This window comes from Brienomyrus brachyistius, chromosome 5 (assembly GCF_023856365.1).
Source record: "Brienomyrus brachyistius isolate T26 chromosome 5, BBRACH_0.4, whole genome shotgun sequence".
NCBI classification, from domain to species: domain Eukaryota; kingdom Metazoa; phylum Chordata; class Actinopteri; order Osteoglossiformes; family Mormyridae; genus Brienomyrus; species Brienomyrus brachyistius.
Window position 1 is genome coordinate 20619922 of NC_064537.1, and position 27970 is coordinate 20647891.

Below are 27970 nucleotides of genomic sequence, written 5' to 3' on the forward strand. Positions count from 1 at the left end.
CCATCCATCCATCCATCCATCCATCCATCCATCCATCCATCCATCATCTTCCGCTTAATCCGGGGTTGGGTCGCGGGTGCAGCAGTCTCAGCAGGGAAGCCCAGACTTCCCTCTCTCCGGCCACTTCATCCAGCTCCTCTGGGGGGATCCCGAGGCGTTCCCAGGCCAGCCGGGAGACATAGTCTCTCCAGCGTGTCCTAGGTCTTCCCCGGGGTCTCCTCCCAGTGGGACATGCCCGGAACACCTCCCCAGGGAGGCATCCCGGAGGCATCCTAATCAGATGCCCGAGCCACCTCATCTGGCTTCTCTCAATGCGGAGGAGCAGCGGCTCTACTCTGAGTCCCTCCCGAATGACTGAACTCCTCACCCAGCTCTCTCTTCACCATGACAGACCGATGCAGCGCCCGCATGACTGCTGACGCCGCACCGATCCGCCTGTCGACCTCCCGCTCCATCGTTCCCCCACTCGTGAACAAGATCCCGAGATACTTAAACTCCTCCACTTGGGGGAGGACCCCATCCCCAACCCGGAGAGAGCATTCTACCCTTTTCCGGCTGAGAACCATGGTCTCGGATTTGGAGGTGCTGATTCTCATCCCAGCCGCTTCACACTCTGCTCCAGTGAGAGCTGAAGATCATGGTCCGATGAAGCCAACAGAACCACATCATCTGCAAAAAGCAGAGACCTAATCCTGAGGTCACCGAACCAGACACCCTCAACACCCTGGCTGCGCCTAGAAATTCTGTCCATTAAAGCTATGAACAGAATCGGTGATAAAGGGCAGCCCTGACAGAGTCCAACCCTAAGTCCGACTTATTGCCACCCTTGCGGACCAGGCTCTGGCACCGATCATACAGGGACTGAACCGCCCTTAAAAGGAAGCCCGGTACCCCATACTCCCGGAGCACTCCCCACCGGACTCCCCAAAGGACATGGTCGAATGCCCTCTCCAAGTCCACAAAACACGTGTAGACTGGTCGAGCAAACTCCCATGAACCCTCCAAAACCCTGCTGAGAGTATAGAGCTGGTCCACTGTTCCACGGCCAGGGCGAAAACCACACTGCTCCTCCTGAATCCGAGGTTCGACAATCCGGCGGACCCTCCTCTCCAGGACCCCCAGGGAGGCTGAGGAGTGTGATCCCCCTATAGTTGGAGCACACCCTCCGGTCCCCTTTCTTAAAGAGGGGGACCACCACCCCGGTCTGCCAGTCCAGAGGCACTGCCCCCGATGTCCACGCGATGCCGCAGATGCGTGTCAGCCAGGACAGTCCCACAGCATTCAGAGCCTTGAGGAACTCTGGCGAATCTCATCCACCCCCGGGGCCCGGCCACCGAGGAGCTTTTTGACCACCTCAGTGACCTCCAGCCCAGAAATAGGCGAGTCCACCCCCAAGTCCCCACACTCTGCTTCCATATCGGAAGGCGTGCCGGTGGGATTGAGGAGGTCTTCGAAGTACTCCCTCCACCGACCCAAAACGTCCTGAGTTGAGGTCAGCAGCGCACCATCCCCACCATAAATAGTGTTGATGCTGCACCGCTTTCCCCGCCTGGAGCCGCCGGATGGTGGACCAGAATCTCCTCGAAGCCTTCCGGAAATCGTTCTCCATGGCCTCGCCAAACTCCTCCCACACCCGAGTTTTTGCCTCAGCAACCGCCAAAGCCGCATCCTGCTTGACCTGCCGGTAGCTGTCAGCTGCGTCTGGAGTCCCACAGGCCAAAAAGGCCCGATAGGACTCCTTCTTCAGCTTGACGGCATCCCTTACCACCGCTGTCCAGACTGCTCCTTGGGGATTGCCGCCGCGACAGTCACCGACCACCTTACGGCCGCAGCTCCGGTCAGCTGCCTCCACAATGGAGGCACGAAACATGGCCCATTCGGACTTAATTTTCCCCGCCTCCCCCGGGATATGGTTGAAGAGTTGATAGAGTTGAAACTCTCCCTGACAGGGGATTCCGCCAGACGTTCCCAGCAGACCCTCACTATACGCTTGGGCCTGCCAGGCCTGGCCGGCTTCCTCCCCCACCAGCGGAGCCAACCCACCACCAGGTAGTGATCGGTTGACAGCTCCGCCCCTCTCCTCACCCGAGTGTCCAAGACATGCGGCCACAAGTCCGACGACATGACTACAAAGTCGATCATCGAACTGCGGCCTAGGGTGTCCTGGTGCCAAGTGCACATATGGACACCCTTATGTTTGAACATGGTGTTCATTATGGACAATCCGTGACGAGCACAGAAGTCCAATAACAAAACACCGCTCGGGTTCAGATCGGGGGGGCCGTTCCTCCCAATCACGCCCCTCCAGGTCTCACTGTCATTGCCCACGTGAGTATTGAAGTCCCCCAGCAGAACAAGAGAGTCCCCAGGAGGAGCGCTCTCCAACACCCCTTCCAAGGACTCCAAAAAGGGTGGGTATTCTGAACTGCCGTTTGGCGCATAAGCGCAAACAACAGTCAAAACCCGTCCCCCCACCCGAAGGCGAAGGGAGGCTACCCTCTCGTCCACTGCAGTAAACCCCAATGTACAGGCACCCAGCCCGGGGGCAATAAATATGCTTCTTTAAACCATGCATTTTATTTAAGATCTGAAAATAGTACATTTGTAATATGTATGTCAATTGCTGACATGCAATTTGATTTCAAACTATCGGGGTTTTTCTTCAGTCTCTGGTTTCATAAAACATGAAACCATGGCAACTGAGCTGACTCGGGGTGACGCTTGGCATGTAGCTGTTAATGATTAATGTGGGTCACACTGATCCATGGACATCTGCATCTATGGAACTCTAGTGAATAGTAATATGAGTCTTTTATATGACTATAACTTAATGGAGAATGAATATGGCACTTTTACCCATAAAACACAACACCCTCATGCAATTCAATCATTCATATCTTTTCACTACAGAGTGCAGTTTACACTTAGAGTCACACTGATTTACTTTGGCCTGGAATTTAAAAATTATGAATAAATCTCTTGCTAGCACAGTCTTTCCCTGTATCCGGCCATGCTTAGCTGTAGGATTTCTTGATTAACTTCTGTGATGTAGCCGGTCAGGACTTGCCATGGACAAAAAGGCAACAAGAAGATGCATTAGCAATGCATTTGTTTGAGTTACCATGTAGTGAATGTTTAGATATCACTGTCAAGGCACTCTGCTCTAGGAACCTTGAGGTAATCACTCAGTAGGTAAACTTGAGCAGAGACACTATGAAACTATGCTCAGCTCTGAACATTTATAGGAAATAATAATCCCTGTTAAAGTAAGCAGGTTTTAATACAGAATCCCTGTTGTTACAATGATGAGGTGTCGCTTAGGCAGGAATGAGACATCACTGTGTGGTGCTGCTTCAATTGGAGTGACTCCAGACTTGAAGGTTCATTGTTTATCCTGACTTTATTTATCACTGACATTGAAAGAATTATTTCTCTCTTAGGTTATATTTGCAGTTTCTTCTTTGAGGTCTTCTCCAGTGTGCCAAGAAAAGACTACGCTGTGCTGGAATTTTGTTTTGGAATTTTGCATTTAGCTACAGTATTAATTAGAAGTTCACTGAAAGGACAGTGAAGCTTGAACAATGAATGTGACCATGTGGCGTAACGGCTCCTGAATGGTGTGGTCACTCTCAAGAGAGCAAAATAATGCCTAGTGATGTTATCTGCCCATTGTCACCAGTGGCTTTATAGTAGGGGAGTATCACTCTTGTTTATGGGGGTAAGAAAGTGGGATGGTGATTTTTGGTTAGTCATTCAATTGGGCTTTTTAATAAATACAACCAAAGGATGGGGCAGGTACTTGCAGTTTGGCAACAGTGTCAGATGCATTTCACTGCAATTGCTGTGTAGAAACAGATGATTTGTTGTGTATATGTGAGACACATGTCAAAAAAATAGTATATATGTATAATTTGTACTGTGGAACGAACACACAGAGACACACACACACACACAAACTACACAGGTTTGTAATTATATATGTATGTAATTATAATTGTGGGGACTCTGCATTAATTTCTATTGGGTAAAACCCTAATCCCAACATGATGACCTTAACCCCTACCCAGCGTATCCTTAACCACAAGTAACCAAACAAAATACGAGACTTTTGGCATTTATAGTTTTTTGATTGCATTCACAGATCTTTATGGGGACCTGAAATATGGTCAAAATAACAGGATTTTATTACACTGTGGGGGACATTTGGGCCCAACAATGTAATATAAATGTAATCACACACACACACACACACACACACACACACACACACACACACACACACACACACACACACACACACATATATATATATACTATATTATTTACACATATGTATATTATATATAGATATTATATACTTTTAAATTTGAGTTGGCACAGGAACGTTGTAGTTTGCACAATTGCATCATTTTTCTGAAGTTCAGGGTCTGAGTCTAGCTTAGTGAAAAATGAGATAATTTTCATTATGAAGCAAAAATATCATTGTTTTCAAAGAAAACAATCTTACATGATTTGGTGTTACATGGCCGCCTATCTCACATGATTTGGTGTTACATGGCCGCCTATCTCACATGATTTGGTGTTACATGGCCGCCTATCTCACATGATTTGGTGTTACATGGCCGCCTATCTCACATGATTTGGTGTTACATGGCCGCCTATCTCACATGATTTGGTGTTACATGGCCGCCTATCTCACATGATTTGGTGTTACATGGCCGCCTATCTCACATGATTTGGTGTTACATGGCCGCCTATCTCACATGATTTGGTGTTACATGGCCGCCTATCTCACATGATTTGGTGTTACATGGCCGCCTATCTCACATGATTTGGTGTTACATGGCCGCCTATCTCACATGATTTGGTGTTACATGGCCGCCTATCTCACATGATTTGGTGTTACATGGCCGCCTATCTCACATGATTTGGTGTTACATGGCCGCCTATCTCACATGATTTGGTGTTACATGGCCGCCTATCTCACATGATTTGGTGTTACATGGCCGCCTATCTCACATGATTTGGTGTTACATGGCCGCCTATCTCACATGATTTGGTGTTACATGGCCGCCTATCTCACATGATTTGGTGTTATATGCCCGCCTAGCCTACATGTGTGTGGCTGAACTCACAGTCTAATTTTAATCAAAGAAGAAAATAGTTCAAAATACACCCTGCTATTACAGTAAGAGATTGTAAGAGAGAGTAAGAGGTTGTAAGAGATTTTCATCAACCATTTAAAATCACACATACTGATACAGAAGGAGATACAAAAGTCATTCTTGATGGTTTGGGAGGCATGGTGGTGCAGTGGTTAGTACTGCTACCTCACACCTTTGGGACCCTGGTTCTTGTCTCTGCAATGGTCCTGTGGATGCTGATTGGATGTCCTCCTCATGTCAGTGGGGGGGGGGGGGTTGTTCTGGATACTCTGATTTCAGTCCCCCACAGTCCAAAAACATGCTGTGGTTAATTGGAGTTACCAAATTGTGTCTGTGTCCTGTGATTTGACCACTAAACTGTTACTTGACTAAATGATACCTAATTAGCTTAACAAACTTAAGATCACTGCTATTTGTATGTCCTTCAAGAGGAAAGCATGGAGTACAAAAACAATGTTTTCCCTTTAAGGTTGGCAGTTCAAATCCTAGGTAGGATTCTGCTATTCTCCTCATCCACAAGTAACTGAACCAGAATGGAAAAATATCCCTTGATGTTCAAGTAAAACTATCAACTCCCTTTGTATAACAGCATCACTTAGCTGGCATAATAATTGGCTCTTTGATTCCGCAGAGACAGGAAACATTTCACGTTTCTAGAGCCATTCCCCGAGGCTATCCATTATGGCAAACATGGACAGTAATGTCACACCAGAATAAGGACAGCAGACATTTGCAGCTGAACATGACCAGGAAATACAATTGGAATTTTCTTTCTAAAGGGATTACAAAGGTTACACCTGTGCCAGTTGTCTGTTCTATTGGATTACCTCCTTGATCATCCTTGAAATCATTCTGAGAAGGAGAAGTTAAACGTAGTAAAGTGCTTTAAAGTTCTTTACACCTAGTTTTATAATGACTTTTATTTAGTGGAATTGTGTAATGTGTTATGCATGATATATGCCATCCACTAACAATTGTGACCATTAAGTTGCTGTTTGTCGAATTACAAAGGATATATTGTAGGTAGGGGGCGGCATGGTGGTGCAGTGGTTAGCACTGTTGCCTCACACCTCTGGGACCCAGGTTCGAGTCTCTACTTGGGTTACATGTGTGTGGAGTTTGCATGTTCTCCCGATGTTGTTGTGGGGTTTCCTCCGGGTACTCCGGTTTCCCCCCACAGTCCAAAGACATGCTGAGGCTAAATGAAGTTGCTAAATTGCCCATAGGAGTGCATATGTGAGTGAATGGTGTGTGAGTGGGCCTTGCGATGGGCTGGCCCCCCATCCTGGGTTGTTCCCTGCCTCGTGCCCATTGTTTCCAGGATAGGCTCCAGACCACCCACGACCCAGTACGATAAGCGGTTTGGAAAATGGATGGATGGATATTGTAGGTAGCCTTTTATTTACACACACACACACACACACACACACACACGTAGGGTATACCTATCCTTATTGGGCTCGCTCATTCACTTCCATGGGAAAAATGCTAACGCTAACTATAAAAACCTTAACCCCCACCCTGCCCTAACCATAACCATAAGTAACCAAGCAAAATACAACCATTTTGGCATTTTTAACTTTTTCATAGCAGTCACCGATTTTTATAAAATAGAGTTTTCCCTTATGGGGACCAGGAAACCTTTATAGAGAGCCAGGACCTGGGATTCAGCTCAGGTCAAAGGGCACCCAGTACTGATGACCTCACCATCATAGAGAGCCAGGGCCTGGGATTCAGCTCAGATCAAAGGGCACCCAGTACTGAGGACCATACCTTCATAGAGAGCCAGGACCTGGGATTCAGCTCAGGTCAAAGGGCACCCAGTACTGAGGACCATACCTTCACAGAGAGCCAGGACCTGGGATTCAGCTCAGGTCAAAGGGCACCCAGTACTGAGGACCATACCTTCACAGAGAGCCAGGACCTGGGATTCAGCTCAGGTCAAAGGGCACCCAGTACTGAGGACCATACCTTCATAGAGAGCCAGGACCTGGGATTCAGCTCAGGTCAAAGGGCACCCAGTACTGAGGACCATACCTTCACAGAGAGCCAGGACCTGGGATTCAGCTCAGGTCAAAGGGCACCCAGTACTGAGGACCATACCTTCACAGAGAGCCAGGACCTGGGATTCAGCTCAGATCAAAGGGCACCCAGTACTGAGGACCATACCTTCACAGAGAGCCAGAGCCTGGGATTCAGCTCAGGTCAAAGGGCACCCAGTACTGAGGACCATACCTTCATAGAGAGCCAGGACCTGGGATTCAGCTCAGGTCAAAGGGCACCCAGTACTGAGGACCATACCTTCATAGAGAGCCAGGACCTGGGATTCAGCTCAGGTCAAAGGGCACCCAGTACTGAGGACCATACCTTCACAGAGAGCCAGGGCCTGGGATTCAGCTCAGGTCAAAGGGCACCCAGTACTGAGGACCATACCTTCATAGAGAGCCAGGACCTGGGATTCAGCTCAGGTCAAAGGGCACACAGTACTGAGGACCATACCTTCATAGAGAGCCAGGACCTGGGATTCAGCTCAGGTCAAAGGGCACCCAGTACTGAGGACCATACCTTCATAGAGAGCCAGGACCTGGGATTCAGCTCAGGTCAAAGGGCACCCAGTACTGAGGACCATACCTTCACAGAGAGCCAGGGCCTGGGATTCAGCTCAGGTCAAAGGGCACCCAGTACTGAGGACCATACCTTCACAGAGAGCCAGGGCCTGGGATTCAGCTCAGGTCAAAGGGCACATTCTACTGCAAGGAGGCTGGTTTCTAAGAAGGAGGTCAACTGCAACAAAACAAAATCTAGGTCCGGATTAGGTCTGATACATTCTGTACCTGAACTATGTACCTCTGGATAGGACCCAGAGAACATTGCCTTCAGACTATTGTGCTCCCAACATGAACACATATTAGATAATGTTAGTCATACAAGTAATGCTGAACAAAACAAAGCCAAATCACACCTATACATTCTGGCCAAATGAAATTGGCATTCTTAGTAATTAATTTAAGAATCTAGTTGTTGCCCCCGGTTGGACAGGATGTTGTGGAATTGCTGCCAGAGCAGCATCCTGTTTGTTTCTCCTACTGTGTGACCACTGATGTGCTTGAGGGGGTCTTATGGTTCTGCTCTTCCTTAAAAATATGTAAACAGTGAAGCACAGTCATGAAGATGCCGTCATGTGCAGCCCTGGATACACACGTTTGTGTAACATGCAGTATAGTATAGTCTAGTCTATTATTTTTGACTATGACATTATTCAAAATGTGTGCAATTATAATAAGATGCAAATAATGCAAAGCATGTTTGTATCCACTTTACATTCTTTAGCAGTCTAGGACTTAAACTTATTTTTACTTAAATGTATGTTTATCATAAGCAATAATATAATATTTACAGTATACTGCCCTATTAAGCTTGGAGACATGAACTGCTCAATCAAGAAATAGACCGATGCAATAGGGCAGTCCATTTTCAAATGTTTTTATACATTTACCTGAATAATGACTGTGGCTACAAGCAAAACACACAATAAGGACCCTAATGGTGCAAGAAACTAAATAATGTATATATTCACTAAGGCAACCTGTTTAATTTCTAAGATACCACCTGTCTACATGACCAAACATATTCTAACCCATTTACAGCTGCCTGTAAACAGACCACAGCAAACGCAAAGCTACTTTCCAAAACAGGTGGGCTGTTTACATGGTGTAGAAAACAACATTGGCACTTTCACTTAAGGATGACGTAGCGTAGGATTTTTTTAAAACTGAAAAATAATACAAATGTTACTGCATCCTGCGTCCTAAACAATTAGGCTGTACAAATTTTTTATATAGTATGAAAATGCATTTTGACCCACATGAATTATAAACTTATGTACTACTAATCTTGTAAATTAATGATCATTTTGGTTTCATGTAACACTATTAATGATAAATCATACTAACAATAACAACCCTTCCCTTTAGCTTTAACCAGTCTGCCCATTATCCTCTGACCTTTCTCATTAATAAGGTGTTTTCAGTCACACTTACAAATTCAGAAAACACGTGCAAAGTGGATTTGTAGTGTTTTTTGTCTTGCAATTTGTGTTTTCCGAATTTGCGGTGTGTTGACACTTAAAGGGCACCGAATTTCCCTAGTTACTTACTGTACTTAACCTTTTGTGGCTGATAATGCTGTACAAACATTATAGTTTCTGTCACATCTCAACCTGACCACCTGAGGGAGCCGGGGAACAGCTGCAGATTTTCTTGCTCCAGCTCACCTTCTTAATTAGTAGAGAGTGGCTATTGATTAATAGAGACTGGCTGCATCTATGTCTAGTTAGGTTCACTTTTTATGCTGCTCCTGGCTCCAGGACCATGGAGCTCTGGAGTACTGTATGGAATTTCCTCATGGTATTCGGTTTGGCCTCTTTTGGGAATCTCATTTCTTGCATGTGTTTTGCTATGTGCAAGTCTTGACAGAATTATATTAAATGAAAGTTTGACTTTTACCTTGCTCACTTCAAATTCTTCTTCAAGTGAGCTACTAATCTGGAACTGTATTGCCATCTACAATGGGAGATGAGATCAGTGAATACGATCAGTAAATTTAATTTTCATAAATACATTTATATACAAATTCATTTCATAACAATTCCCGCACTTTTAGGAAGTAAAAATATCTGGGTGAATGAATGTAGCAATTATTATATTCTGTTTCATCAATCAGTGATAAAGGATTTTATTTGTCAGTACATATAAAGTACAAGAATTTTTATGATTTGCTAAGCATCTCATTTTTTCTTAAAATACAACTTCTAGAATTTACAGTAAAATGCATTTGTTTCAAATAATATCACAGTGTGCTGAGGGGCGCTTCGCTGGTAAGTGAGGACAGTCTGTGACCTTTAGCTGAGGCAGCCATTGTTAGATTTCCTCTAATTATCAGAATAAGAGGTTTAGATGTATGCCCAAAGTCACATGAGCACTGATATGAAATTTTGAAGGATGGTTTATCATATACAGTCAATATGTTAATTTAATGTCACTGAGAGAGGAATGGTTAATATTACAGTATGCAGAAGTAGACAGGCAAACACATGCCCCTCAACAGGTTTTTTATATAATCATCGTTACCCTCTGCTGGACCAATATTTAAAAAATAAATGTTTTTCTCCTGTTACTGGTATCTTTCTGTCTAATATGGACCTGGGAATATATATTCTTATATTTTGGTTGTTGTCACAGCCTGCCTATCGGATCTTCCTGTTTCTTCTCTAGTGTGGCTTAACAAGCCATTTTTGTTAATCATTACCTACCATGCCTAACCTTGTGTTAATCACTCCCAGCTGCATCTTGTTTGCTCCTTTGTTAGTCATGTGTCTAAGTGCTTCCCAGTCCTGTGTTCCCCAGTCTAGGCACTGATGGTGAACATGCATGTAATCTATGCCCTTCTTTGTTCCTGTGCTCCAGTTTTAAATTCCTCACGATCCCATTTGTTTCATTTCAGTTTCAGCCCTGTTTATTTAACTTCCACACCTACTTCTGAGTCCTTTGTCTCTTGATATTTATTGCTGGTATTGATTTATTTTTGGATTTTTGTTGCATTAAAGTCTTTACTCACATATCCATGTATGTAAACATCCATCTATCCATTTCCTGAAACTGTTTATCCTGTTCAGGGTCACAGGGGACCCAGAGCTTATTGGCACAAGGCAGAGAATAACCCAGGATGAGGTGCCAACACTTCAGAGGGCACACTTATACACAATTCACTCACCCATGCACACCTACAGCATAAGCACTTTCGCAAACCCAGTTAGCCTCAGCATGTTTTTGGAGTGTGGAAGGAAACCAGAGTAGCCGAAGAAACCCCACAACAACATGGGGAGAACATGCAAACTACCATGGTGGAAACCCAGGTTCCAGAGATCTGAGGCAACAGTGCTAACCACTGCACCACTGTGCCGCCCCGTATGTAAATATATCAGCCAAAAATACTGAATTTGGTTAAATCAGTCTAAGGTGACTTTCTCACAGAGTAAATCATCCATCTTGCAAATTGTTAAAGGAGCAATTCACCCCAAAACTGATAAAAGTTATCAACACACATCAGTCGTATCACAGAGCAGAGGATATGAGCAGGAGCACCCCGGCGATATCTTCTGTGCAGTGATATGATGTTACATTTTGTTTTGTAGAAACTGCTGGTATTACATGTACTGTACTGTATGTGGTCTTATTTGTACAAACTAAATTACTATAGACAACATAAAACAGACTTCATGGTGGTTGTGCTGCCCATGGTTCTGACATGTCAGTGTGTAACTTCACCAATGAGTATCTGTCAGTTATAGTTTTAACATTATCTGTATTACTAGTATTGCTCTTGGTGAGGATTGGAAAATGTTCTGCCATGAAAATGTTCTGAATTTTTAATACCCAGGCTTGTTATTCCATCCATCCATTCATCCATTTTCCAAACCGCTTATCCTACTGGGTCGCGGGGGCTGTGGAGCCTATCCCAGAAGCAATGGGCATGAGCCAGGGAACAACCCAGGATGGGGGGCCAGCCCATCGCAGGGCACACTCACACACCATTCACACCTACGGGCAATTTAGCAACTCAATCAAACATATAAATCTTTTCATGCTTTTATATTCCGTGATTGTGTGCACTTTATTTAATATGGTTAATAATAAACAAAATTAAGATATTTAAAAAAAGAAATCCCACCAAACATATATTATGAAAAAAAAAAATTAACAGCAAAAGTTTTTGTCGTTGTAACATTTAATATGATTTCAAGTCGTGACTGTAGTTCGTTATATTTTCATTTCATTGAATTTGTGCAAATTATTGTATCAGATCTAAGTTACTTGTGATTGGTTGGTGCCTGTTTCTGGGTTGTTAACTGTCTTGCACCATCAGCCTGTGGGATAGGCTCTGAACCCCCCCTCCCCCTTCCAACCTTGAATAGGACAATGGGTTATAGAAAAAGGATTTATGGATGGATGGACAGATGGATGGATCGATTAAATGGGCTTCCATGGTCAAGCAGCTGCATTTAAGCTTCACGTCACCAAATGCATAAAGATGGATGGATGGATGGATGGATGGATGGATGGATGGATGGGTGAGTTTGTTGTGGAAGACCTTGACTAGCCCACAAAGAGCCATGACCTCAACCCCATTAAATGCTTTTGGGATGAACTAGAATGGAGATTGTGAACCAGGTCTTCACATCCAACATCAGTGCCTAGCCTCACAAATGCTCTTCTGGCTGAATGTGCAAAACTTGGACTAACTCCATATTGCACCAACTCCATATTGATGCCTGTGGATTTAGAATGGGATGTTATGAAAGTTGCTATAGGTGTAATGGCCAGGTGTCCCAATATTTTTGTCCGTATGGTGTATGTCAACAATACTTATTTATTCATGCATGTAATTCTGCTGAACAACAAAAATCCCCCTTGGGATGAGATCAGTGAAGTTCTATTTGTCTTGTCTTATTTTATCTTAGAACTGGGATTGTTCTGCTGGCTTTCAGCTCAGTTATCATCCTGGCTCTGCTACGTGTCTGTGGTATAATTTACGTCTTGACCCTCAGTGAAAGATCTTGGGAACTCTCAGTAAATTTATTCTCAATCTTGATACAGACACTCAACACACAGTGACTAATAATGTTTATGTTTGTTTTGACCAGTCCTGGTCCTTGCATATCTGGTTTATAAGATAATGAAGTGAAGACACTGCTTAAGACACTGTATGTCTTCTGCGTGTGAATGACAGGTCACTTTTAACTTTAATATTTAATAGTATAGTGAATAAGTGGATTAGAACACAGGTTGTTGGTTCAAGTCCTTGATGGACCCAGCTATTCAGACATTAACCCACAGAAATGCGACATGGACACCCCACAATAACTTTATTCTCACTCTTTTCTATGAAACACAGAAAAGGTCCCCGCAAGAACTACAGAACTGTTAACTTACTAAATAGTTAAATACTGTAACAGACACATTTCCTAAGAATAGTTAAATAACCTGCATATGTCCAGCACTCTCTATGTGGACTAGTTTATTGGAAATGTGATCTTTTCCAGTTCATAAATTTTTTAAATATGAAGAGGTTCTTTAAGCAAATAAAACTTAAAGATAAGTTATTTTATTTAAACTCTTGTGAGGTTACAGCTACTGTATCATCGCAACAGCTTTGTGTGGCATAATAAACAGTTTTTCCAAACATTGTTTGACTTTAATTTATATATGAGAGCCTATCCAGCTAAGCCTGGTACAATGTGATCATTTTTTATAAGCAAACAGTTCTCTCCAGTGACGCGGAGGAGAAACATATGGTGTTTTTATTTGTTTTATTGGGAGAATGGCTTGCCATGATACTTTAATCTAGCGAGGGAGACCTGTGGGCTGAAAGTCAGTTTACTGAAGGCCCAGTCCTGTCATCTCATGGAGTCAGTGACAATGCTAGCAAATACGAGAACCCGGCATCCGGCATTAATACAACCTCGGCAGTCAGCGCGGTCCAAAGCGTGAAACAGAAGCATCACCGGCCAGATTGTTTTCATGCATCTGTCAGATACCTTGCTTACGTTTCTAGCCACTATATCGTGAAAACTTCTTATTTATTCTAAATGACTTTATTTTCTCTTTGTCATTTATATGAGATGAAATCGTCAAATTGATTGCAATTCACGTCAGAATAAGTAGGGGCTCTTTTTTCATCTTTATAATCTGTTTTGTTTCTTGTGTCAGGTTTTATTGCCGCAACAGCACTCTGAAATTCTTATGCTACAGGTGCAGGGAAGGGCACAGGTGCGGGGGGGGAACAGAAATACAAACAAGACAGTGCAAGACAAAACATTTTGAGATATGTAGGAGTAAGAAAACATTATTAATAAATGCAATATGGGGATAAGCCACAGACAACAGCACGGGATGTAATACATATGTTCAGGTCACATGCATTCGTCGTTAACCATTACAGCATATGTAAATAAGGCCTTCCAAAAAACAAGAGTCAAAAGGCCAATTTTTGAGCTACGGGAAGCGAATCGGAATAAATGTGGTATTAGAAAATAGAAGGTTTAACACTAGTCTATGGCGCAGACTAAAGCTTTTCTGACAGGTCAGTCAAGTTTGGTTTCTTAGCTTGCTTAAGATTAAAACATGCCTTATATGTTTTGTTTTTTTGAGGAACACTGACTTTGTATTATAACATTTGTATCCTTATTTATTATTTCGAGCTCCTTTCACCCCACTTCGACTGCATGGTTACCCCATTCTAACGTAGGACTCCCATCTTATCTTGATTGGCTACACAGCACTGGGAGAGGAACTGCTTGCGACTTAGGCAACACAAGCTCTGTCAGATGTTGTCGTGGCGCTCGAGAGCACGTTCCAGAGGTGTCTGGGTGTTTTATCATAACCGCTGGTTGTACCTTTATGATACAATAGCAGTTGCAGTGGCTTTTTTTTTCTGCCTCTCACATTTTACATCAGAGCTATTCTGTCTAATTTTAATCTGCTGCGTTGCATTCAGTATAAGTCTTGGGAATCGAGAATGGCCAAAGGCGGCGGGTGGCCCCAGCATGGATGTAGCATGAGAGCATTAAGTGTTCTGAGAGTGGCTTGTGTGTAAACAGAGTACCATGGCTACTCTGCAACCGACTCGGCAGCATGGGAGACAGGCACCAGAAAATGCCCTGCTGTTCACCGTCCTCCTGCTGTTGCCTAACCTGCAGGTAAGAGCAGGCATTTCCCTGATATTGCTGACTTGATTAACCATCATACTTTAAATGCTTCTTCTCTCATGAACCATGAGGTTCACTATCATCTGAAAATTAAACTGTAACATGGTATAATACCATGATCAGAGTTTAACATTTTGCTTTGTGTATTCTTTGTGGTGTTTGCCTTTTATTATTTTATCTTTTGTAATTAGATAGTGTTGGAGAAGATCACGTAAGAATTACAGATAAGACATGGATATATAAGGAGCATTTGAAAAGTGTTATAATGGTAAATAAAAGCTACATTTATTATAAAAACATAATTTGTGTACAATACATGGTAAACAGATTGAGTTTGGAGCAATATGACATTTTTGGATTTCAGACAGATAAAATGGTATGAAATGTTATATATGCTGAGATAGTCCTGAGTTTCTTTCTGCATCTATGGATTTTTCTGCTGTTATAAATGGTATATGGTATACCAAGTATATATACTATTTACTGTATATATACTGTATTTATATATTGACATAGTATATATACTGTACTATTTATATATACTATTTATATATTCTGTATTTATTATTGTTTTATTTATAAGATGTATGTTATTTCATTGATTTGTCCCATTGACACCTATCCCACTTTTAAGGAGAAAAATCACTTAGAGCATATTTTGTCTATGGGATTTTGAAAGGTTAAAAGACCTGCGTTTTGGATTTAAATTATCTTTGCATGTGAAGTGTATTATTGCCTTGCAAGGTTTGGAAGTGTGGAGTATTTTTGATGAAAACATGACTTCACATGTACGCATACTAAATGATAACAGAATCTCGGGGAAATCCATGCACTTTCTGTTTTGTTTTACTCACTTTTCATATCCACCTCGCGTTTCTTTTCTTGGAAATTAAATCAGTCAGGTATAATCTTTTTCCTTTTTCATCAGGCTGCTATGACCTCGAATCATCAATAGAAGACAGTCATGTAATTCTATGGAGCATTTTTAGATCAGTTCTTCAGAAGTAGTGTTAAGGACTTTGAATTTAAAAATGGGTTTTCTGTTAATTTTTCATGGGTATTATTTAAGACTTAATTTAGATTTTTTTTATCTGTAACTTTACATCCTCCTTGCACTAACCCTTTCCAGCAGTCTTTTCTCAGAGCTCTTAATACTGAATCGTGAGGCACGTTTTCTCCCCAGGGCTCTGGAATCTGGTTTTTGTAATGTTTATTCCCACTCTCAAGTATAGTTAATGTTTGCTGTCAAAGGGGAGACTAAGGGATCTTAAAAAATGGACCCATGTGGTAGCAAGGCAGGAAAACAAACATAAGTGTCCTCTGTGCTTCCTCAAGCATTGCACTGCATCGTAGAGGACTGCAGTAATATTCACATTCAGAAGCAGCTGCACAGAGCTTAAAAATGAGTTTTTGAATGAATCCAAGCATAGCAGGGAAAACTGGGGGTGTGATTTTCGCAAGACTTGAGATTTTGTACATAATCCTGGATGGCTCCTAGCTCTCAGTCCAGCCTTATCCAATGTCCTTACTCTGAACTGAATCACCATTGGAAAAATGTATGGAATATCAAAACCTGGTCGTTTGATGCTACCTTATGGTTGGAATAATTCAGAATGTTTTTGGGAGAAAATTTAAATAAGCATATGTTACTAGAATAGGCCAGTATGCTGGAAATGGCAGGGTTTAAGCCTTGCTCTCATGTGGTGACATAAAATCCTTTAAGGGGGCATGATTTTATACAACATAATAATTCCAGTAAAGTAATCATGGTTATTGAATTCCAAAATGAAGCAAAAAAATGTTGTTCACTTTTTGATTTGGCTGATAAGACGGTCCTGAATAGTAGGAAATGTGAATCCTTAGAGAGGCTGCATCTTAAAATATATAAAATCAAGTGAAACATTTAGCCGAAAGGCACAGTCCACAATGCGCAGAATCCAGACATGTGATGAAGCGTGACTTGCACATGTCTCTGCCTCTTCATACGCAAACCCATGTGGCAGTGGTTGTTAAGCAAATCTGCCAAGCTAGAATCCAACTAATTAGTGACTAATGCATTTTTAGTTTTGCGTAGTTGTTTCATTCATCAGGTACTGTACTGTACATACTGGAGTAGCAACCTTAACAGCTAGCAGTTTTCATCTTACAGTATACAGGGCAATATATTATATAGTGTTAAAAACTATAATTATTAATAAAAAGAAATGACACATTTTAAGCTACTGTGTTTCTAGTGTGTTTGACTTACTATGGTGCCATAAATAAACACAATCACTATGCCAGCCAAAGACATTCATTTCATTCTCCCACACTTTTCCTTCCCTTTCTATCATATGTTCCCTTGATCTTGGTTTTGGTGCCCCCCCCCCCCCCCAGTCCTGAAGCTCTGGATACCCTCCGCCACCTATTGTTCAGTCGTTCCAGGTCTCCTGGGACCATTTGTTTTCATTACACTGTTTTGTTCTAGATATCGTAGAAAGCTATTCGCTTGCAATGTTAACCACCAGCAACGTTTGTGTTCTTAACTTTTAATGTTTGCATTCAGTTTTTAAGTGTAACAGCAGCACATTAAATGACGATGTGCAAAGCAGGGCAAATGGAGACTCATGCAGACTATGTATTATTAGACTGGTGTTGGTTTGGTCACACTAAGCACAATTTACGGATTCTAAGTAGTTATTTTTGGATTAGCTACATTTAGAACAACAAACAAACAAGCAAACAAACAAACAAAACACATATTTTAGCCAAAAGGGGCATTCACTTTTTCAGTGTGCTGCACTAGGTCTTGAGGGAGGTACTGAACTATTTTTACAAATTCCTTCAACAACACAAATCCAAAGTCTACTGTCCCAGATCCGTAACCAGAAATACATTTCATGAATTGTTTGGGTGTTCAGCAGAATGCCTACCAGCTAGGTATTTTGCTGGTGAGGTTGGGGGGGCTATTAGTCTGGATTAAATTGCATAACCTGCAATTGAGTATCTAGGGTTTAGATTATTACACTTTCCATCACCATATCTGTTTTTCCTAACTATCTATCTATTGCAGTGGTTCTCAAACTCGGTCCTCAGGCCCCACTGTCCTGCTTGTTTTCCTGCTATCCCTGCCCCACACACAAGTCCCAGCTGTCTTTCAGCTTCTGATTGACTGAACACACCTGATCCAGGTAATCAGCAGTGTGTAGGGCAGGGATAGCTGGAAAACAAGCAGGGCAGTGGGGCCTGAGGACCGAGTTTGAGAACCACTGGTCTATAGTAAGATTTTCTTGGTTTTTACTTGTCACTGTTTACCACAGTAACATAATGTTACCCATATACTGTATGTTACATACCTTAAATCAGGTAAAATTTTATTTTGACTCCACAAAGCTACATAGGATTAAACTGCAGAGTGTATGCCAAGTCAAAAAACACATTACAATATCAGCATTAAGGACTGATAATTTTGAAACGAGCTCTTGTGTTGAATCTTAGTATTAGAGGCAGAATAATGCAGAAAGCTACTGTACAGAATGGAAATGTCAAGAATTAATCATTCCTTCTTGAATTTGTTAATGATATAAAACGTAACAAATTACTGAGTAGCATCCTCACCTTAGAAAAGGGTTTATAATGATCTAGATTTGTGACTTGCAATGCTTTTCCCACCTGGCTTGTTATTTAAACACTGCCATCTTGTGGATAAATGATTATAAACACTGACGTTAAAATTTTGATATGGGTGAGTAGTTTTCATAAAACATGTCTTAGAAAGTTCTTGATTGTTAATAAAAAAGCACCTGCTGTTTTCTTCTATGCACTTAAAAGGTAATGGGTTCGATACTGGAAGACACCATTTATAAACGAACAGAGTATTGGGAAAATTGCACCAGGACCTTAGCATCCAGCCAAATCTCACGAACTGGTGAGTGCCCAAAACATCACTTCTTTTGTGGAGAAAATGGGAAAGTGCTCTACACAACGGAAGGGTGGGGGGCGGCGGAGTGTACGGACAATTCCAAGGGCCCCTGAGTGACAGGCACCCAGAGCAATTTGGAACATAATTAAATTGGTCTGGGTTGGGGGCCTGATATAATATCCTTACACGGGGCCCAAAATCACTAGCAGCGCCCTGTGCATAAGGTTTGCTTAGTCTTGTGTCTATTGGTCTGCTGTCAAAACTATGAAAAAATATTTTCCTTTACAGGAATTTATTGCAATGGATCCTTTGATCATTTCGTCTGTTGGCCTCACTCTCCGGTTGGGAATGTATCTGTACCATGTCCTTCATATCTGCCGTGGATTAAAGAAGGTAAAACTGAAGCATAAATCCTAAATCCTAAACCTAAAGCATCACTGCATTCATTTTGAAAATCAAAATAATCATGCATGCTATTCTCAGCTTGATGCTAATGATACTGTTATCAATTAATAATATCAGTATAAAAATGGAAAAGTTCAGAAGTCTAAATAACAAAAAGATTGCCTTTTCATAAATATGAATCTTATTGGATTTGCTTCTGCTACTGAACATCGCTGCTATTAGAGGAAGATGGTGGAGTAACAAATTTAATCTTTGAAGGTTATTGCAAAGGTGGAAAGGAAAAGAACTTTGATGTTATATCTATTTATTTGGAGAGAATACCATTCAATTTTTCTTCAGAATAGAAAGCAGCATTACTGGTTGTCAAACCTTGCTTGAGAGAATGATTCTAGGGGCATAAAACTTACATGGACTATCAACCCTCTCTTTGTGCCTAGCTGCAAATTCATCTTGCGTTTAGCCAATGAAAATCATAGTGACATAAGAATCCATTTAATACTCGTTTAATTTGAATTCCAATTTCCTGTGGCCAAGATAAACAAGTTTCCTTTGTTAATTATATACCAGGAATAGTCAACATCATTTTGTCCACAAAGTTAAAGTATAAGTAAATTATTACACACATGCAAACCTCCAGGAAAACACGTTCTATCAACACGGCGCAACCATCACATCCCCATAACACAGACGAGCAGATGATTGATTTGATTTGCAGAAGGTTAGGAAAGTGTACAATGCGATTGTCGCTGTAGTGCCTGACTAACCCCAGCACATAAATTACAGCAAACTATTGCATTATTTAATACCATCACAATATATGTTTATGTTTATATTTATTTATATTTATAGCATGGATATTTCAGTCACTGAATATAGTTTTAATGTTAACCATATGACTTCTTTAGTGACTGGCGATACAGTGGGGACACTTCAGGTCGTTCACCTACCACACAGTCATAGATTGTGTCTACCTGCTTTAGATGTCTACCCGGCTTCAATGAAGAACCTTTCTTGGCCAATCAGACCAAGATAAGATCATTTGCTGCTGGTCCCAGCAAAACTATAAAGCCCACACAATCCCGCTCTAATTTTACAGCTGTGATTTCCTGCAGACTTTATTGGGGTTGTCTTGTGGTGTGATTTCATAAATGGAACAATCTAGCTTTATAAGGATCAAGGAGTTTTACGTGTCATTGTGCAAGTGGCTTACACAAATACACAAATACAAATTTACTAGCATCCTCCATAAAGGCATACGGTAAATAACATACATAATTTACACAACACTCAACATTGTACTAAATAAATACTATGGAGACCTATAAATTTAATGTGTATGTAGAGGTGTTGGAGGGGCATGGACAGCCTGGCAGTGTCAGGACCCAGCACATGATTATGTATGATTTACGTGTAAAATTGGATGGGTGGAGCTAATGACATTTTGCCATTTATTCTCTGAGAAACGTCATCAGTAAATAAGCTCCGTATCGTATTACACTGTTGTGTAAATAAACATATATACACATGTTGTACCAAGATATTCGAAAGTATTGCACTGTAGTTCACTGAGCTACTAATTGTGCAGTAATAATGCTGCCAAGACTACAAAGACAGGATGAGCAGCATCTGAGCAGATGTAATCTGGCGCAAGCTGACGAGCATCTCTATGCTCAGGTAACCTGGCGAAGGCGTACAGGGAGTGCACCTCCAGCGGGACCTGGCGCACATTGGAAAACTCCACAGACGTGTGGAGGGACCAATCAGAATGTATCAACCCACATTACTTCAAACCACAGGTAACTCCTGTACATTCAGGACCTTCTCCTATCCTGCCAGCTTTGGAAGCGGGAATGCTTGCGTGATTAGTACTGACCTTTGTTGTCTCTCTCAGGAGGATTATATGCACCTTCAAACAGCATTGCGTGTCATCTACATGGTTGGATACTCACTTTCTCTGTCCTCACTGACCCTGGCTGTTCTTATTATGGGCTTGCTGAGGTAACCTAGATTTTGGGCTATGGGATTTCATAGTGTTCTAAATGCATAATATCATTAAAACACTCTTTGGGCTAGTAACACAACATTATGATATTTTATGACTTATACAAGGAGTAACATATAAAATAATATTAACACTTATGTGACCAAAAAATTGAAATCAAGCAGCCACAGCCAGACTATAACCAGATGTCATTTGAAATCTGATTTTTTTTAACAGGAAACTTCACTGCACAAGAAACTACATCCATATGAATCTCTTTATATCCTTCATATTTCGAGCGGCAGCAGTTATGATCAAGGAAATAATTTTTCAAGTCAAGTTTACTAACTTACCCACTGATGACACAGGATGGAAGGAATATACCAGCTCAGTGGTATTGTGTGATATTGTGTCATTTTCTCATTTATATTGCTATTGTGGAAATCATTTAATTAAGTAATTGTAGTTTTATGAATTGCTAAAGCAACATACGATTTTGTGTTGCGATCATTTATGATGAAATAATATGGGTATTATGTATTCTTCTTTCCAGATCTCTGTTGTCTGTAAGGCTAGTCAAGTGTCAATGCATTACTTTGTGGGTGGAAACTACTTCTGGCTCTTAGTGGAAGCGATATTTCTCCATAGGTTATTGTTCACTGCGGTACTCACCAAGAGACGATTGTTAAAACGATACCTTCTCATTGGCTGGGGTAGGTTTCACGAGTGCATGGTTTAAAGCCGCCTGTTAAAGCTCCGGAGTGGTTATATATGTGAAATCGGAGAATTTTTCCTGGATTTTCTCTTGGATCCTATGTTGGATCAAGTGTGTTATACCATGTACAGTAATAAGAATGTAAATCGATCAATCAATCAATCAATCAATCAATCTATCTATCTATCTATCTATCTATCTATCTATCTATCTATCTATCTATCTATCTATCTATCTATCTATCTATCTATCTATCTATTTTTAGGAACTCCTTTTGCATTTGTGGTGCCCTGGACCGTTACAAAAGTTTTGTATGAAAATCAAGCGTAAGTCTCTTCGAAAAATACACTTTCATAAGTGAGCGTATTTAGTCTCATTCATATTTTTTAAAAAGTCTAAAGAAGATAATGTGTAGACTAAAATTACCAGTCCATCTGATCTTCATTTACTTTGAGGGTCTCTTTCTTACTGTTTCCTTAAGAATTCTGTTAAAGTGCCGATGAGTTTGACAACTACCGATCCGTCTGCTACCCACTTAGAATAGTTAGAATCTTGATGGCGTTGACAGTTATTTATCAACAGCTTTTTGTAAATACATCAAATGAAATGGTTCACTGGTTTTGTTTTAAGGTGCTGGCCCAATAAAAGCATGTGGATCTGGTGGATAATAAGAGGACCCATAACTTTATCAGTGGTGGTGAGTTCATTCAGTGCATACAGTAGACTGATTTACTGAAAGATTTAATTGACCCTTTCTACAGACACATATATAATATGCATGTATTACATTTCAATTTTCACCGCAGGTAATTTTTTACATATTTATAAAAATTATGAAACTACTGCTGTCAAAGTTAAAGGCAGACCAGGTGAAATTCGCCGACTACAGGAACAGGTAAGCTGCTCCAGTGATACTGCAGAATCGATATGTCAGTGTGCGGTTCATGCACAGACCTAATGATTTGCTTTCTGGACAGTTTAGCCAGAGCGACGCTGGTGCTTATTCCACTGCTGGGAATCCACGAGGTGGTGTTCACGTTTTTTATAGATGAGTACATGGAGGACAGGGCACTCTATGTGAGAAATTTTATCAATTTGACTTTGAGCTCCTTCCAGGTGAGATAATCGTTATCTTCCAGACTCCAGATTTATTGTACCTCTCTGCTTATTGTACCGCATTTTGTCTCTGAACAGAATCCCGAGATTGCTGAATTTCATAGATAATTTATTCTTAAGAAGCAGAAGATTTTAACTATCACTGTAATAAATGTAGCTACATCACCTATCTGCTCCTGAATAATGATTCCTTTTTAGGGCCTACTTGTTGCTATACTATACTGCTTTGCTAATGGAGAGGTAAGACTCTTGATTTTGTATTCCTTAAAATTCCTCAATCTGTTTTATATCATTTTAAATTAGAGGAGAGGCTATGTTTTCATAACATTAAACCATTCTGTGCCATGTTGCAGTGCTTGGATCAACCTTTTTTTTTGTTATTGGTGTCCAGGTCCAGGCAGAGGTCAAAAAACGCTGGCAGCTTTTTCTGTTTGCCAACCACTATGATGCACAAAGCTGTTTCCAGGGCATACACATGTGGAAGTGCTCAAGAAGAAGGCCGTCCCGCTGCCCCGACCAGTGGAAATGTGTACGGGACATCAGCGCTCCATCTAATGTTCAGCAACAATGGCTGATAGCCCAGGCTGGGTTGCAGTCCCAGCCATGTCAGCCTAACAGGCCAAAATTCAATACCCGCCGAAGCCTATCCAGCAGTGAGGGTGAGATGACACTAGGAGATACGATGGAGGAGGTACTGGAGGAAAGCATGTTTTAACGGCCAGGCCTGTAGCAGCAGGCCTTCCGATGTACAGATGTTTAACATCCATGTTGGTCGTTTTTTTGTAGGATTACCTAGCGGCAAGATTTTCTCAACTCTTCCATCTTTTTTTGCAATTCATAATATTATTACTTATGTCTCACAAAGTCAAGTGTAAATACAAGTCAATTCTTAACAGTCTGAAATACGCAAACCTCAAAAGATGTCTTCTGGCAGAAATTCTTGATACGTTGATACGTTTGGATCGGTCTCTTCAGCTACCACATATGGCGCAGTAAACATAAACAGCGTATGTTCAACCATTTTACACTTCATCATCAGACGAGGTTAAAAACCTTTATGTAATGCTGTTTATACGGCAGATGTATGCTTTCCTGCTAACTGATGGACTAGTCATGTACATAACTTTGAAGCACAAAAAGATAACCCATTGACATTCCTGAAAGTGACTATTTTCAATAGTATATCATGACTCTAAATCTTTATCAGAATAAACTGCATAAAGAATGACAAAGAAAATCAAAATCTCCCCAGGGAAAACCAATGTATTGGGTTTATAAAAATGCTTTTTATCGGACATACTTTATAGTTAATTTACTGCACATTCCTGTCTCAGTTAATGTTTAAACATTCTTATACTTTGGATTACCATTAGAATACAAAATCCATAAAGCATTCTACAGAAGAATATTTATTGCAGTTATTATTTACTGTGTTTAGTGGACTCCTGCAAAATAAATGTGATGTGTCATACACATATTTTATGTATCATAATGTATACATGTTCAGTGTGATGTTTAGCCACATTTCTAAGAAATTGCTTTGTCTTGCATTTATTCTTGTTAGACAATTAAATCCTATTTCATGTCTGTGAAGGTAAGAAAAAATCCTTTCTGGGAAACATTTAGATTGGACGAGAAAAACATGGGTTAGTCCAAATAGACATTAAGCATGTCAAGGCACATTCAATCTTAAAAAGCAGTAGATTTGATTTTTTTTTTTTACCAATACTACAGCTGGAATGAGGTCATAAGTGGCACTGAACACAATGGAAATGGAGATTTTATCAGAAAGCAATGATTTCTCTGGAGTAAATGTTTAGTCATTCCAATGGTGGTCCAGCTGTGCAGGGAAATAAACTCATTCTAATTGTAAAGTCCATTACATCATTACAATTGTACTTTTAGCTACAAATTCTGGAATAAGTAAGGAACTTTGTATGTGTGAAGGTTTTTACATTTTAACGCTGAGGCTTAAATTTATTGCCATACAAATGTAAACCAGCTTCTATTTTAAAATATTTATTTGAAATTAAAAAGAAAGGTACATTTTAACGTCTCGGAGATAAGACAACTTATAGAAATGAAATTTGATTTTTGATGTCGGATTACTTCATTTGTACATGTAGGCAGATTTGATTTGCAGTGAATAGTCCTCATCCATAGACACACATGTTACAGACACCTATCACACCTCATTCATCTTACAAAACAGGCAAGAAGAAAATATAACATAATAAATATAACATACAGTTTAAATAAAATAAAATTTACTATAACTGAAACATTAATTTGTGTGATGGCTGCTGGAACAAAACTGTTTTTGTATAGTTTTGTACTGCAACTTGTGTCTGCTTTTAAGAAGAAGAGTTTTGTCATGTCTGCTAATGCTAATGCTAATGCTGCTTAACAATGTCATTACTGCTGACTAAACTGCATCAGCTGCATGGTTTTAAATTTCCACTCAGTCTAAATCTGCAAATCAGTGCTATAAAGGGTTGCAATGATGTGTAAATCACAGCTGACCTTTCTTGTGAGATCCTTATTGTTTAGGGGGAAATTCTAGAAATTGGAACATATTGAGAGTCTTATATGCAGCCTCTTGCCGAACTTTATAGTGTTGGGGACTCGTGTTGATCACTAATCGCTGATTATTTTCCTCATACCATGTCATGTTTTTCAGTTGTGTATTCATTGTTTTAGTTGCTTGGATGGTACAAAGTATATAACTGACAGGGAACAGCAGATCTAGTACAAAGCAATGACGACAGAAATTCGAAAAAGCATCGGACAGCACTACAAAACATAATGAGTGTAAGCTTGTAAGAGTGGCAGAATGTTTATTAATAAGATCAGAGACTCCATAGAGTAGGGGATTATTAAGTATCTAATCTAAGAAGTACAGTAAGATGATGAACAGATCAGCAAAGTATGCAAACAGTCCAAATATAAACCATAGAAAAAACATCGATGCACTTAAAACAATGTTTCCAGAAACTATTGCTTCTTTTCCTTTAGCCTCTGTTGGACTTTCTGTGGTTTGTCAAACTGGATCAGCCTCAGAATTTCATTATTGTCCAAGACTCCCTGAATAAACTCACCTTCGGATATTTTATCTGGGAAGACAAAGTAGACACAGGATTCGTATCACTTGACTTCCTATTATTTCATAATTGCTAACTTCAATTTGACCATTGCTTAATTCTATGAATGTACAACATTTCCATCTGTCCAACTTCTCCAATAAAGGATTTCTGTGAACCGGGAAGAATATGAGACAAAGTGGATGGAATAACAGGATAGCACAGTATAGTCACACTCGCACACATAATCACACATGGTAGAAAATTTAGATGTCAGTGCCTAAGCTAATGTTTTTAGACTGTGGGAGGAAGTTGGTAAAGCCCAGAGGTGTTTTTAATATGATGAAAAGCAACTTACCATTTTCTTTTTTTCCAAATAAATCCCATATCTTATCTGCTCTTTTTCCTGGTGTATTTTCTTCATCTGGAAGGTTCTTTTGATCTTCTTCAGATATCATATTGAATATCGACTTTCGAAAAGAACAAAAAATTTTTTACTTTTTTTTTAATTTACATTATACAGAAAATAATATCCATATCTGTCATCTACCAAAAATGCACATGCCATTTATCTGATATTTAAGTTTGTAAAACACAGTAAGGGTTGAAGAATTCTTTCTCCAGTAAAACATTTAAATGCAAAACACAATGATATTTCGACATTTTTATACTTACTGTCACAATTTCCTGGATTTCGTTTTTGCTTACGATGCCATTCCTATCAACATCGTACAGTGCGAACGCCCACTCCAGCTTCTGCATAGTCCGCCCTGATGACGTCAGATGCAGTGCCACAATGAATTCTTTGAAATCCAGAGTACCATCACTGTTGGAGTCGAAGCTCCTAAAGACATGCTGTGCATAAGCTTTTGGGTCGGCGTCAGGAAAAAAGCTGGCGTAGATGCTCTCAAACTGCTCCGTGCTGATCCTGCCACTTGGGCACTCCTTCAAGAAGGTCTGGTAACAAGTACACAGCTCCTCTTCACTGTACTTGGTGTTCAGTTTGAGTTCCTCCAGGAATTCCTTGGGCAGAGCACTGCTTTTACTGTTGCCCATACTTGTTAGCTGTAGGAGGTGAGAAAGGCACCTACCCAGGGAGCACTCAACTTAGATTTACTTAGATGATTCTGCCAGCCACTTTATGGTTGCCTTTTAAATCTAAGCCAGATTTACTTGGATTAAAGGGAGTGGTCAGTGGGGTGGATTTGGCAGATTACTACTGTGTTAATCTGAAATGTCTGTTGAACAACAAGGAGATAAATCTGTATATGTAATTAACTGGACTTGGCTAATAGAGGGAAAGACTTCATCTTATTTAATACAACATACAAATTGATTCATCTCATTAACCTTATACTTTCACCATGTCAAACATTTTACGCTAAGATAATAATGTATATCATACTCTGCAAAGGACTTGCAACGTTGTACAATGTTAATACATTATTATGTACTCAGCTATCATTTTCCAGGGTACCTTTTAGTGTGTGCTTTAAGCACTGTGAAGGACAAGTGGCCAGCTTTTAACCTGCCAGAGGAATCTGGGGATATACCGTAATTACTACAGTAAATGGAATTAAAACTTACACACAGGTGAAAATCAATGGAAAATATTACAGTTTGCAAGCCTGGAAAATTACTTTCACATGAAGGGGCATAGATGAAAATGAACAATAAACTGCTCTGCTGCTGGTTGTTTCTCTAGATATACACTCACTGGCCAGTTTATTAAGCTCACCTGCTTGCTAATGCAAACAGTCCCTTCCTCCACACAGCGCATCATGTGGCTGTAACTAAATACATACAGAACACAGACAGGGTCAAGAAGTGCATTTTCTGTT

General features: G+C 40.7%; 2 protein-coding genes across 2 annotated transcripts; one reads left to right on the plus strand and one right to left on the minus strand.

The window, feature by feature from the left end:
- Window positions 1-14825: 14825 nt before the first annotated feature.
- LOC125743182 (glucagon-like peptide 2 receptor) lies at window positions 14826-24339 on the plus strand. The gene is made up of 13 exons (XM_049015902.1): window positions 14826-14922; window positions 18742-18838; window positions 19121-19225; window positions 20912-21033; window positions 21129-21235; window positions 21456-21612; window positions 21772-21931; window positions 22199-22259; window positions 22564-22630; window positions 22740-22828; window positions 22911-23049; window positions 23248-23289; window positions 23441-24339. Exons 1-13 carry the CDS (start codon window positions 14830-14832, stop codon window positions 23762-23764), a joined length of 1563 nt encoding a protein of 520 aa, XP_048871859.1. The 5' UTR covers window positions 14826-14829; the 3' UTR covers window positions 23765-24339.
- A 757-nt stretch (window positions 24340-25096) lies between these two features.
- On the minus strand, window positions 25097-27185 carry rcvrnb (recoverin b). The gene is made up of 3 exons (XM_049014443.1): window positions 26805-27185; window positions 26488-26599; window positions 25097-26162 (listed from the first exon to the last, which is right to left on the minus strand). Exons 1-3 carry the CDS (start codon window positions 27183-27185, stop codon window positions 26044-26046), a joined length of 612 nt encoding a protein of 203 aa, XP_048870400.1. The 3' UTR covers window positions 25097-26043.
- Between the last annotated feature and the right edge of the window lie 785 nt (window positions 27186-27970).